Source organism: Xylocopa sonorina, chromosome 5 (genome assembly GCF_050948175.1).
Source record: "Xylocopa sonorina isolate GNS202 chromosome 5, iyXylSono1_principal, whole genome shotgun sequence".
Lineage (NCBI taxonomy): Eukaryota > Metazoa > Arthropoda > Insecta > Hymenoptera > Apidae > Xylocopa > Xylocopa sonorina.
In genome coordinates this window covers 2,002,501-2,015,223 of record NC_135197.1, presented here as the reverse complement: position 1 = coordinate 2,015,223, position 12,723 = coordinate 2,002,501, and the positions used below count along the sequence as shown (strand labels likewise).

General features: G+C 32.2%; 3 protein-coding genes across 5 annotated transcripts; 2 read left to right on the top strand and 1 right to left on the bottom strand.

The window, feature by feature from the left end:
- The first annotated feature begins 46 nt into the window (after positions 1–46).
- Positions 47–1,245, top strand: Aprt (adenine phosphoribosyltransferase). Its single transcript, XM_076895120.1, has 5 exons — positions 47–139; positions 219–317; positions 385–616; positions 704–782; positions 872–1,245. Exons 2-5 carry the CDS (start codon positions 235–237, stop codon positions 1,009–1,011), a joined length of 534 nt encoding a protein of 177 aa, XP_076751235.1. The 5' UTR covers positions 47–139; positions 219–234; the 3' UTR covers positions 1,012–1,245.
- LOC143423626 (TBC1 domain family member 31) lies at positions 1,137–4,094 on the bottom strand. 2 transcript variants are annotated; one of them, XM_076895105.1, is made up of 5 exons: positions 4,035–4,094; positions 2,514–3,972; positions 1,973–2,442; positions 1,670–1,899; positions 1,137–1,597 (listed from the first exon to the last, which is right to left on the bottom strand). In XM_076895105.1, the coding sequence occupies exons 2-5, from the start codon at positions 3,897–3,899 to the stop codon at positions 1,332–1,334; spliced, it is 2,352 nt and encodes a 783-aa protein (XP_076751220.1). In that variant the 5' UTR covers positions 3,900–3,972; positions 4,035–4,094; the 3' UTR covers positions 1,137–1,331. The 2 variants fall into 2 exon arrangements, with proteins under 2 accessions (XP_076751220.1, XP_076751218.1); XM_076895103.1 differs by having other exon boundaries at positions 1,140–1,600.
- Positions 4,095–4,344: 250 nt separating this feature from the next.
- Positions 4,345–5,833, top strand: LOC143423830 (DET1- and DDB1-associated protein 1). 2 transcript variants are annotated; one of them, XM_076895435.1, is made up of 5 exons: positions 4,345–4,617; positions 4,686–4,742; positions 5,068–5,206; positions 5,283–5,344; positions 5,427–5,833. In XM_076895435.1, the coding sequence occupies exons 1-5, from the start codon at positions 4,597–4,599 to the stop codon at positions 5,532–5,534; spliced, it is 387 nt and encodes a 128-aa protein (XP_076751550.1). In that variant the 5' UTR covers positions 4,345–4,596; the 3' UTR covers positions 5,535–5,833. The 2 variants fall into 2 exon arrangements, with proteins under 2 accessions (XP_076751550.1, XP_076751551.1); XM_076895436.1 differs by lacking the exon at positions 4,686–4,742 and having other exon boundaries at positions 4,348–4,617.
- Positions 5,834–12,723: the final 6,890 nt, after the last annotated feature.

The following is a 12,723-nucleotide window of genomic DNA, read 5'->3' as shown; positions in this document are numbered from 1 at the left end:
TTTAACGCCATCAAGAATGATGATATAAGAGCAGCTACGTATCTGTCTGTGGTACACACGTGATTTTTAAGTCGATGCTTGTTTACGAATAATAAGTCTCAACGTTGCATTTTGTTTTTATAAGTTTTACTTCGTAAGGGTACGTATTATTGTATATAATAGTTTATTATGTTTTCATAACAGAGATTAGAAATATGTATTTCTATTGTCATTTATAGGAATTAATCATTGAAAATGGATAAAGCGGAAAAACTTCACTTGTTGCGAAACGCAATTAAAACTTATCATGATTTTCCTAAACCTGGTATCACGTATCGGTAAGTAATCCAAAATTTTTTATAAAAAGTAAAGCTATCACACGTTTTAAGGTTTGTTTACTTTCAGAGATATATTCGGAGTATTTCGCGACATTGTAGCATTGAGAGCAATGAGAGATTTAATAGTGGAACACATTTTATTTCTAGAAGTTGATATAGTTGTAGGTTTAGATTCAAGAGGTTTCCTTTTTGGTCCCTTAATATGCATGGAATTAGGAAAACCTTTTGTACCAGTTAGGAAAAAAGGAAAGCTTCCGGGAAAGGTGTTGGAACATAAAATTACCCTTGAATATGGCGAGGTTAACATATGAAATATAACTTTAATTTTTATCTTATTAACATTTTTAAATCATCGATATTATTAATTGTCAATTACATTTATTCAGGATACGCTTGAAATACAATCAGAGTATGTAAGTAAGGGAGCGCGAGTTCTTATTGTAGATGATTTATTAGCAACTGGAGGTAAGACAATAATAATAATTGAATGAATTCTTGTAATTTCTAAAAATTCAAACTGAGGAAATGTATACTTTAATGGTTAATATCTGTAGGTTCTATGGCAGGTGCAATAAATTTAGTAAAATCAGTTGGAGCTGAAGTGACAGAATGTTTAGCAATAATTGAATTAACTGGATTAAAGGGAAGAGAAAAACTTGGCGTACCTGTTCATTCATTCATTCAATATGATTAACCTTTATCTTAAAATAATGTAAAAAATATATTTTTAGACTTAAGTCAACATAAAATGCAATTCTATCAACATTCTTAAAATAGAACACGAATAAAAAAATCAATATTTTTATAAAATACATCTGTACATAATAATGTTTTATTACTGTAAAATTCTTTATACATTCTAAACAAATTATAAATGACGTGTAAAAGATTTATAACAAGTTATACATGAATTTTATATAATTTTTTACGATCAGAAGTATTTTTTAAATATAATACCAAGGAAATATATTTCCCATTGTAGTTATTAAAATACATTTAAATACTAATTACTTTTTACTTTTGAGATCGCAATGAATCTAAAAGATTTTGTACTTCATATTCTAATTTGTCTACGTCTTGTTGTAGTTGTTCATAACGTGTTGTTTTGTCATCTTTTAAATCTTCAATGTCTTCATCACATATGTCTAAATTCAATTGTAGATTATCATGAAAATGATCACGAACACTTTCAAGTCTGATTTCACGTGTTTCTGATTGTTCCTTTGTTGCTGTTAATTTCCAATTAAGATCGGATATCTGTTTTTTAAAACACCTTTGTGCTTCTGAAAGAGACAAATCATAGTTTATTTAATTTTTCTTTTTATTTATAATTCAAGAATATACATAGTTACCGTTTAATCTTGTTTGATGAATTTGATCCATAAAAACTTCAGCTTCGTGTTTTAATCTATTTGTTTCTGCAATTTCCATAAGTTTATTACTTTGTTCATGCATCATTCTGCTCTTTTCCTTCAATTTTTCTAATTCAAGAACAGAAATTTGATCAGTTAAAAATTTCGGAAAATCATCCAACATAAATGGTGGATATGGGCCATTGGGTGGCAATGCCATTATTTCGTTTCTATAAAAAATTGAAAATGATCCCATACGATGTATAGTAAGATAAGAATAAAAAAGTACATATGTTGCCTTACCTGATATAATGACTGGGATGTATTCTTAAGGGTACATTATTATCAAGTTGCCGAGCTATCTTTAATAACTCTTGTGCTTTGATATGTCCTTGTCGAGTAAAATATTTCCTAATATTTTCTCCTGTATGCAATGAGGAAATGATAATTTCACGAGAACAAATGCTATATGCAACAACAGTCATTAATAAAAGTGATGGTTTTTTATAAGATATTAAGTGATCCCATAAGATTAACCATTCAGAACCGCACAATACTTCGCTCATTGCAGTCGTTAAAAGTGGCCACGCATATTCACTTGATGTTATCCCTCGTTCACAGAAAACATTTAGCAAAGTTGCATCTGCTCGTAGAAGAATATTTTCTATTATGCCTAACACATTTAAGGGGGGTAAAGGATGATATTCAAACCACTTTTGACAATAGTTCAATAATATAGTCAAACCCATTTCAAAACCAAGCAGTTGATCTTTCTGTAATAAGAAACCTGTTAATTATCTTTAATATATTACCTTGATCGATACAATATTAATTAGTTTATTACCTGAAAGATCATAAGAAATGGGAAGACTAAATCTGGTAAAAATGAACATTGCACTAATAAAGGACACCATTGTATTAGACAATGAACTGTTGTTATTAATAGCATTCTTTTACTTCTATTTGCTAGTGAATAGTTTTTCAAAATATCTAAAGAGAAATGTGTACTTGCAGTTTTATTAGCTAGAGCATTGTATGCATCTCTATTAGCTGGTAATTGTAGAACAGTCGACCATATTAATATGCGGTATTTTTCTGGATATTCTCCAAATTCTTTCAAAATAAGTATTAATTTTTCTAAGCGTAATTCATGCTTTATATTTTGTCTGACACATTGCAAGTGATCATCTGTTTTGTGTGCAATTGCTCTACATTTTTCTTTTAATGTTTTTGCAGCTTCATATTTCTCAGAGAATAGTGTTTCGGTAGTCATCAATTTTAAATGACCCTCTTTCTCTATGTATATCATATATCTGCCTGTCGGTGAAACTGCAATTTTTTTTATGGGTTTAACAAGCTGCAGAGTATGAATGACACAAGATTGATTCAGATCGAAGAAATAAAGATCACAACTAGACGAAAGACATGTTATTATATTATTTGCTCCTCCATCCAAAGGCGATGGCACAAACGACAAACATTTTATTCCATTAAAATTTTCTGGCAAATTTAAAGTTTTCATTAAGTTCCAGTTAGAAGTATTTAGAATGATAATTCTATTCTGGGCACTAACTATGATTATTGCTCTTCCATTTTGTGTAAAGATAAAATCTTTAATACTTCGTATGCCAAATACTTTTGCATCAATTTTAACATCATTCTCTAGTTGATTGAAGTTCCATATTTGTATATTGTCATTATAATACAAAACAACGATGTGCCCCAAGTTTGAAAAGCTAGCTTTTTTTATTACCACATTTTTTGTATTAATTTTCAATTGTCGAGCTTTACTGCATGATCGCAAGCACCATATAATGACTTCTTTGCGTGAAAAAGTTATGCAATACTTGTTGTAAAAAGAAATTTGTACAGGTGGAATTTTATGGGCAATTAATAAACAAAATTGAGAAATATTTGCATTCACTCGTAATATTTTTATATTAGCAGTAGTGAGACCAATTAATAATTCAAATTTATTTATCGGACTAAATGCCAAAAATGTTGCTTGCCCCACATTACCCAATTTTTGGTAGGATGGATAGTTATTTAACAGATCAATGAAATATAAATATCCTGCTGTATCAATTGCAACGAAATATTCCTCATTCAAAGCAAATGCTATATGTGTAAAATTAACTCTTGAGAAACATTGTGTCTTCTTAGATGTTTCTGGCTCTAGTTCAAAATTATCATCAACTTTCCTTAAATTCTGCCATTTGTTCCTATACATTATATTAAGTTGTAAGTAAAAAATATATATACATGTATAATTGTTTCATTTCAGTATTTAAGATTTCCTATATGTATATAGGAATATATGTATATACATATATATATATATATATATATATATATGTATGCATAGGTTATATTTACATGGAAATGTGTCAAAATGTGGTACTGTTTACATTCATTCATGTTTCACTTTGAAATTTCTCACAAATGAAGAAGAAAGGAAAAATGGTAGTAAAATTTGATTATCGTATGACTGCATTAAAAATTACTTAAAAATGATATTTTCCTCACTAAATTGATTTATTTTGCAGCAATATACGGTATAAACGGCAGAATCGAAGAATCAAAGTACTAATTCTATAGTTAGATAATAATTGTAGACTTTATTTAAACCGTAGACGTTTTTTTTTTCGAATGAATTATTAAGAGGATATATCGTTGAATGACAATGATAATAAAATGTTTGCATATGGTATACACCATGTGATAATGAATTTTCTATTTTGCCGCCGTGGTGCAATTTTCAGCTACTTCTTACGTCAGTAACCAACAAGAGGAATAGAATCTAGTCAGTTCGGATTCTGTGGTTTTGTGGCGAAATGACGGCGATCGAGTTTGTATCAATTGGAGTGCTTTAAATTCTCACTTTCGGCCGAGAAATAAAAAATATTTCTGGTGTCTGTTAACGTGATATGTCAGATCCCTACAAAATGGTAAAATACATCGTTTATTTGTGCTCTATACTGTAATTATTCGTTATTATGAACTAGTTGATTTTTAGGTTATACACAACTTATATCGAAATGTTACGAAAGAAAATAATCATCCTTCAAATAATGTAAATAATACTTCAGCTGTCAAAAATTATTTTTCGTACGCCCTTGGTGATGTTATTTCATTTTTGGATGAGTAAAATGACCTTTAGGCTATTAGCTTTTGATACACGAATAATAAATAACAAAAAGGAGTATACGTAATTTTTAAATATTTATATCTCGTTAAAAAGGAAACCCGCAATTTTAGATCAATTTATACATTGATCAATTGTAAGACTTAATGTGACAGTTATCAAACTTATCGATGTTTATACTTTTTGAGCTTACTATTCGTATCGTAACTTTTAGTAATCTTTAAGTAATATTATTTAATGCATTTTATTTTAGTCTGTTGCTGAATTCTTAAAGGGTCTGCCTTCGCACAATGAGAGCAATTTCGCTAACTTTCACACAGATAGTGGGAACAGAACTAGTGTAAAAAAGCCATCAGTTTATCTTCCGACAAAGGATCATCCTTCAGAACAAAGTAAGTTGGGACTCAATTATGTACTTGTGTAATAAACGTAAGACTCAATAATTACAAGTGTAATTATTGTTTTCAGTTATAGTCACAGAGAAAACAACAATATTGTTAAGGTACCTTCATCAGCATTGGGACAAAAATGTACATATACTTTTAAACAATGTTATGTTTTCTTATAGTATCTCAAATTGAATGTTACGTAATTATTAACTTTATCTTTCAGCATACCGATAGGAAACGAGATTTTTTGTCAGCTAACGGTGATTCCGAAGATGATGCTGCTACACTTCTTAGTAAAAGGCCACGTCTTGATTTGAATAATACCATTTAAAATACATTTTACACGACTATACTTTTCATTATTTACTAAGTTACATTTCCATTATCTGTTAGACTAAACAGTACATTGTCCATTTTATTGTACGCGTTTCTTATAATTATAAACATATCTTCAATTTAGAAAAATTATTTCCTGACACTACTTTTAGATTTTAAAGATATAATTTGGGGTAAATGTTATTTGACACACTAATTTTCAAAAATACAAGAAGGAACGTTTACAAATACTTTGTGTGCTAGATACGTAAAACCATTGTGACAAGAGAAGGAATAAATATTGTATTTATTTCACGCAGCATTGTTTTATACTGTATTCTAATAATTGAAATTCATTTTAAAAGAGAGATTGTACGTAGCATGTCAAGTAATATGTATGTTGCACAATATATATATAAACGAATGTGTTATTGTTATTGACAAGAAGTAAGGATATAATTAAAGTGACTTGTGTGCATTATAATTGAAGAAAATACTGACATTTTAATTTAAGGTATAATATATGTACATACTGGCGCATTCATTTGAAAATAATTTTGTAAATGCATCTTACAATGCCCAGTTCGGATTTGTATCTCATAATTAGTGATAAGTATTCAATATATATCTAATATCAAACTAAATATTACAATATGTTTTTTTATTTTCTAAATTTAGAATTAGGTTATTACTTTATGTGCGTTTTAGCATCTTTAAAGTGTAGATAAAAATTTATTTAAATAACAATCTTAACGTAACGTTTTTTGTATATATATTCATATTTATGAATACATTAACATTGAATAGATATATATGGTAACAGAATTTTAATTCTTGAACTGAAATTTTGTAATATCTATATTTGAACGCAATTGAATAGAGAAATATTTTAATAAATTTTTATTTTCTGAGGAAGTAATTAATACATATAATCAGTGTAGAAAAGGGAATGGAATTTATTATAATTTGTTCACATAAATTTGTATTTATTTAATATTTATAATTAGATGTTAAATACACATACAGAAAAATATTGATGGTATTTAATTCAATTTTTGGATTGTTATATGTAAATAATATTTGTGTATTAATGTGTAATAATTTTTGTATGAAATGAATGAAGCAATACTGTCACAATTAACTAAGCATTAGATATAAATATTTTTAAAACTATATAATATTTTGAACTGTATAATATTACGAAGCTATTGATGTGTTCTCTTAGTATGTTAAAAATGTTATATTAATTTTCACATTTTAAATTCGTTGAGACGATTATTTATATCTTGCGATTTAAAGGAAAATTTTTTTTTATTATTCCAGTCATTTCTTCGATAAGTGCTCAAACTGGTCGTTAATTGTTATCGCCGGTGAATTACTATCGGACTGGTCGCGCCATCTCCTTAAGAAGTACTCGAGCTGTCGGTAATTTTTTTTTTATTTGATGAGATAGTGCCACTAAACAGATGGCAATTTGTTTCGCTGTTTGTAACGATGTTGCGACTAGTTTGAGTTACTTTTGCAGAGATTTCGCCATAAACTATGTGGTAAATCACTTTATTCATCGTCGTCGGTCAGAAGGAAATGCTGCCGGTAACGATTAGTTTGATGTTACCACTGACGTGGTATAAGGATTGTTTTTGTCTCTTCTATATTGGAGAGTCAATTGTTTGGAGATAACTAATTTTTTCTTTCTTTTGTTTCTATTATTTAATAATTAATTTAACTTGTATAAGTTATTAGCGAGGCAAGATTCACAGTTTGTCGTACAGTTTTTATGCCTGATATGTGTGTGTGTGTAATATGTCACATACCCAGACAACACAAGATAAGATGGTGGCGACACCATACCGGCACTGTAGCGACACTTCCGAGGAGTGTCAGCAGATCCGTAGTCATCTACGTCCGCACTTGTTAGTTAAAATGCCGGCACGCAGTGGCAGCACGTTCTAGTCACCAGCATAGCACGCGTGCGAATGACACTGCGCCAGCACCAGCGTGACACGCGTGTCATCGTTCCATTCAAAAATTTTTTCTGCATTGGCGTAGGCGTCACATTTGTTAATGGGGAACCACCTGTTATTCCGTACAAATTAAATACGTCAGAGTTTAGATATCCGCATACGAGTACTGACAGACGTTTTGGTAGTTTTTTGCCAACATTTATAGTTACTGAGAGAGCCATATATATTTTTTCAATTCGTCAGGAAAATTCATGCCAATAGAGAGTATTAAATACGATGGCAGCATATTGTTTAAGGAAATGTAATAAATGAACTAATTAAGTTACGTTTACTTTACTAGCGAATCACAATTTTCAGGTGAAAATATTGAACGTAATTATTTCTTTTCCTTTGGTACATGGTTTTATCGTTTGTAAGGATTATTAAAAATAATATAACCCTTTGTTGCATGAATTTTTAACGATGAGTTGAAAAAAATATTTATAAAATAAGTGTATGTATTTTTACGATAAAGTAATTAACGACTTTACTGAAAAAATCGCTGTATTAAGTTATAGTTTATAGAAAATAATAAAAAGAAGTTTTTCTATCTTTCTTTCGTGTCAGTGTATCTATTTTCGAATCGAAATAAATAAATTGCTTAGTTTAGTCATTTTTAATATTCGTTTATAATTTTTATGCAAACAGCTTCTTGATTGGTATATATTAGCTCACGCCACTGGCACGCGTGTCACTATGGTGAGCTGATAGTGTCATTGGCATGCCGTGTCAGCCTTCTGCTATATCGCCGTGCTTTGATAGTGCCGTGACACGCAGTGTCGCTCCAGTGCTAGCCCTGTGCTGTTACGAGAACTGAGAGGCAGCACCGTGCTAGCACAGTGCTTAGAGTTCCACCCGGTGCCATTGGCGCTACAATCGCTGGTTGTCTGGGAAAGTATAGAAAAATGTCAAGGGGGAAAGAGATCGGTCACGGATAGAATTGGTAAATAACAAAACTTGTTGCATTCTATTGAAATAATTGCCTTCTCTACTCCTTTTCATTCCCTCTTGTCCCCCTTTCCTTCCTCTCTTTGATTCTTGAGGAAATTTCTTCAAAGTTCTGTTATATATTTCCTCTCTTTTGGCACCTATACATGACAGAAAAAAGAGAGCAATTATTACTCTAATGTATTTATTGTTTGAAGCGTTCTGGAAAGATTTTGTATCGAATTTGTATTACTGCTAGCGATACTAATGGTATGATGGTACTCGAAGGGATGACGCCACGAACGATAAAATTGAATTTCTTTATAAAAGAAATGTAATATTTATTTCAATACCATAGTTTGAAATATTATTTGTGATGCATAAGATTGAAAGAATTAATGACAAATTAAAACCGCGATGTTAATAAAAATCGTAACTTTTATTCCAGAATTATTTCAAAAATTGAATATCGTTTTTCACGCTATAAGTTTACATATCTATATGTATTTACGAATGAACCATGTTTTTTAATTCACGATTAATATACTCCAATGAATTATACATTTGCACGAGTATAAAATTTTCAATTAAGATGAAAGTGAATAAGTAATATTATAAATGATATAATTACCTCCTCTAGATCGTTTTGAATTAACATTCCGGTAATACATCCTTTCTTTTAGATTTGAATCCAACGTGCGATTCATAGTATCGATTCACAAGAGAGAACGGGAGAGAGAGAGAGAAAGAGAGGTGAGATAAGGAAAAGGAAACGACGTGGAAAAAGCAACGCTTTTGATTGTTTTAAAAAACTACTCGCGTAATTTTCAAGTATATTCTTGGTGTATACAAATGTAAGCAACTAGGTGGGAAAAGAAGATAGAAATTTTTATGTTCCCCATACAATAAATAAAACGATACAATATGTATATTTATAGACATATATATTTACAGACATATGTGTATGTATTAAAGTTTCGTTCTTCTTTCTTCATCTTCATTTCATTCTCAATATATGACACCTAATAGCGAATGTGAATTATATTCCAGCTATAACTTTTTAATCGTTTCTCAAACTCTGTTTTTCTACTTCTTTCTTCGCTTTTATAGTTCAGAAAATTTCCCTCTAGGAGAGAGTCATCGATTTGTGTGGTGAGATCGGGGTAAAATCGTTGGACAACGCGTGGCAGAAGGGTAGTGGAGCATACAAATACGTGTCGGCATAGTGAAAATACGTAATAAACATATTTTTATGCAATATATGAAAACTCATTGATACTCATTGATAAACGGAGTTAGCATCGAGTAACCGATCAAGGTATGCGATATTACTTAAAAAGTTTTGCTTTTTTTCTAGGTTATAGATGCTCAGAATTTTTTCACTTAACAAAATGTCTTTTCTTATTGAAAAAATAGTGTTACGTCCCGACGTTTGGTTTAACGCGGGTGTGAGTTAAGGGACTAGACTTCGTTGAATAATGATCCTTAACCACTTATGTTTTTTATACTTTATATTTCGGTACTGATGGGGAGTGTAGTCGACAAGGTTTGTGTTCTCGTGTAGTTGTTATTCTTCTAGTTATTATTCTTTCTATTCCGGCGTATTTAAAGGCTCGCCGGTGGGTGTGTTTTTTAGCTAGGACATGCGGATTCGTCCTTACACATTTTTCGAAGTTTGGTGAGGGAAGCGGCTGTCGACTATTATTGGTTACTGCAAATTCTGATAAAGTAACCGCCCCAAACCGTCGGTCACCCGCAGGTACCCAGTCTTACCCTCGGGTGACGCACACGTGAGTTCCGCATGTCCTAATCTTGACCGTAGCAAGCAATAAACCCAAAAAGCGCCTCGACTTGATTTATAGGAAAACGGCACAAAGATTTAAAGAAACGACGACGACCTGTAGTAGGTATGTGGAGTGAACAGTAATTACCTCGACTTCGAAAGTAGTGGCTTTTTGGAGATTATTCCTGCTACGGACATCTGTTTGCCAAATGTGGCTATATTTCGAACAATAAAGTCCACTGGGACTTAACAAATAGTTTACTGCGATTAAATTTGAAAAGTTTCAACCAATTTTTACAGAGGAATTATCACGATTTCCTTCTTTAATTCCCAATTAATTATCATTTCGATTTCCTGTTTTCTAGTAATTTCTTCATTCTTCATGAACGCTGTAAAGAGATAGAAAATAAATGGAAGAAACAAAATTGTACAGTTTGTTGAATGCGAACATTTTTATTGAGCTACGCTGTAAAAAATTCGAGGCGATATCTTCTTCCAAGCGAATGGCTCTCGTTCTTCGTAATACTTCATATATTTTGTTTCGTCGTATTTTCATTAAACTCTTTCTCAACGGGGGGGGGGGGGGGGAGGGTAAGAATAAAGACACTCGTGTAATTTTATTTTAGTTGGAAGGTGCTCGGCGAAGAGCAGGAATTGATTTAGGGAGTGGTACAAAAATCTTTTCTTCTCTTTCCCCTCTCACATGCATTCATTCATTCCCACCGCTTTCTCTCGGTCTGTTCATCCTTTTTCTCGTTACTTTTCATCCTCACTCTTTCACCCGCTCGCTCATTCACGCTTCCTCTCTCGGACAAATTGTTTATCGTCTTACGTGTTACAAATCAGTGCGCTCATCATTATAATCAATACGATCCAAGATTATGTCACAATTTGTCTATGTGTGACAATTTTAAGTTTGCATAATCTGAGAAAGAGGCGAGTAAATTCATCTACCACGGATAGGATTTCATCTCTCTCTCCCTCTCTCGTACGTACACACACACACACACACACACACACACACACACACACGCGCGCGCGCGCGCGCGCCCGCGTACACTTTTTCTCTTACATGATTCTTGTCTTTAAATTCCATCATTCTTTTTTCAACTTTATTTTGCATTTTATCCTTTCATGTCTCTTTACATATGTAGGACGTATTCGCGACGGGTGTTCCTCGAACTTTTTTCAAGAATTGCACACAGCTATTCCTTCCCTTTTTACTATCGCACAGTGAATCGTTCAACTACCTCGCTTTAATTTTATCTAGTTCATCGTTTTACTGATAACACTTACTATTAAATATTTATTACAAAGGCAAAGGTTAACGTAGAATATAACTGATGATTATTGAAAAAGTTCTCCAAATTGCACTATCATCAGAAGATCCGATGATTAAAATTCAGGTAAATTAAATTACATTAACAACAATCGAGGAAATTAAATTGTTACATTTAATTAAATAAAAAATCGCATGTTACGTATCTATCATCGTAATAAACTCAATAATCATTAAAACACTACTAAACTTGTTCAATTATTCACAGTCTATTTACAAATAGAACCAGCAACACTCTGTGTATGTACACTCTTCTTGTTGTTCATCGAGGAACAGTCGTAGCGACGGTCTATCGCACAGCCTGATCGTAACAGCTACAACTCGGTCCTGGCACGAATCTACCTCGAACAATGATCTCCCAAACCTTTCGATTCTTTTTATCTATCTTTAACATTTATTTTCTCTTCTATTCCCTCTCTCTGTCTCTCTCTCTCTCCCTCTCCCTCTCTCTATTTATCTTTCGATCTATCGATCAGCCGCGGTAGAATTCAAAAGCGAGAGGCAGCTTCGATTGAAAAAGAAATAAACGGATATATTTTGATAATATACACGTATTTTTAATTATAATTATGAACAACTTAGCGTGTACGTGTAAGTATATACGTCTCTCTCCCCATCTCTCTCTCTCTCTCTCTCTCTCTCTCTCTCTCTCTCTCTCTCTCTCTCTCTTCTCTATTTCCGCATGTCGATCCGTCGATCCCCAGAAATGGTTGCGACGACCACCACGGAAATGGTTAATCGAAATTACTCGAAGTCATTCGTGCGTGGACTTCCGGTCCGTGGAAAGAACAGTTCTCGATCCTGCTTTCAGCTGGGCGATAAATAATGACGAAGGACGAAGTAACGCTGACAATTAATTTGGACGTCCCTGAACGGAACTCGCAATCGTTTCAGACAGGACCGTTTCAATTCGGAACAACGGAAACATCATTTGCGCATAGAATTCGTCAATCCTCCACTGGCCAAATGTAATTTCGAAGCTGGAAAGCTGTCTCAATGTTTGAACGACGAAATATGGGGGAAAGGGGTGGGGGGGGGGGCAGGGAAATGTATGTTCGCTTTAGAATATATTGCTACCCGGTATGGCTTGAAAATCATAAGTTTACTTTTGAAAAAATAATTTTTTTTTTAAGCGAAATAGATTAAATTGTAC

What these genes read in the sequence shown, in the direction of transcription:
- Aprt (XM_076895120.1), top strand. Translation starts at nt 235, where the DNA reads ATGGATAAAGCGGAAAAACTTCACTTGTTGCGAAACGCAATTAAAACT. An exon ending in AAACCTGGTATCACGTATCG is followed by an intron (nt 318 to 384) that starts GTAAGTAATCCA and finishes GTTTACTTTCAG; the next exon opens with AGATATATTCGGAGTATTTC. An exon ending in TTACCCTTGAATATGGCGAG is followed by an intron (nt 617 to 703) that starts GTTAACATATGA and finishes ACATTTATTCAG; the next exon opens with GATACGCTTGAAATACAATC.
- LOC143423626 (XM_076895103.1), bottom strand. Translation starts at nt 3,899, where the DNA reads ATGTATAGGAACAAATGGCAGAATTTAAGGAAAGTTGATGATAATTTT. An exon ending in CATTTCTTATGATCTTTCAG is followed by an intron (nt 2,443 to 2,513) that starts GTAATAAACTAA and finishes TTCTTATTACAG; the next exon opens with AAAGATCAACTGCTTGGTTT. An exon ending in TCATCAAACAAGATTAAACG is followed by an intron (nt 1,601 to 1,669) that starts GTAACTATGTAT and finishes TGTCTCTTTCAG; the next exon opens with AAGCACAAAGGTGTTTTAAA.
- LOC143423830 (XM_076895435.1), top strand. Translation starts at nt 4,597, where the DNA reads ATGTCAGATCCCTACAAAATG. An exon ending in ATAATCATCCTTCAAATAAT is followed by an intron (nt 4,743 to 5,067) that starts GTAAATAATACT and finishes ATTTTATTTTAG; the next exon opens with TCTGTTGCTGAATTCTTAAA. An exon ending in ATCAGCATTGGGACAAAAAT is followed by an intron (nt 5,345 to 5,426) that starts GTACATATACTT and finishes TTTATCTTTCAG; the next exon opens with CATACCGATAGGAAACGAGA.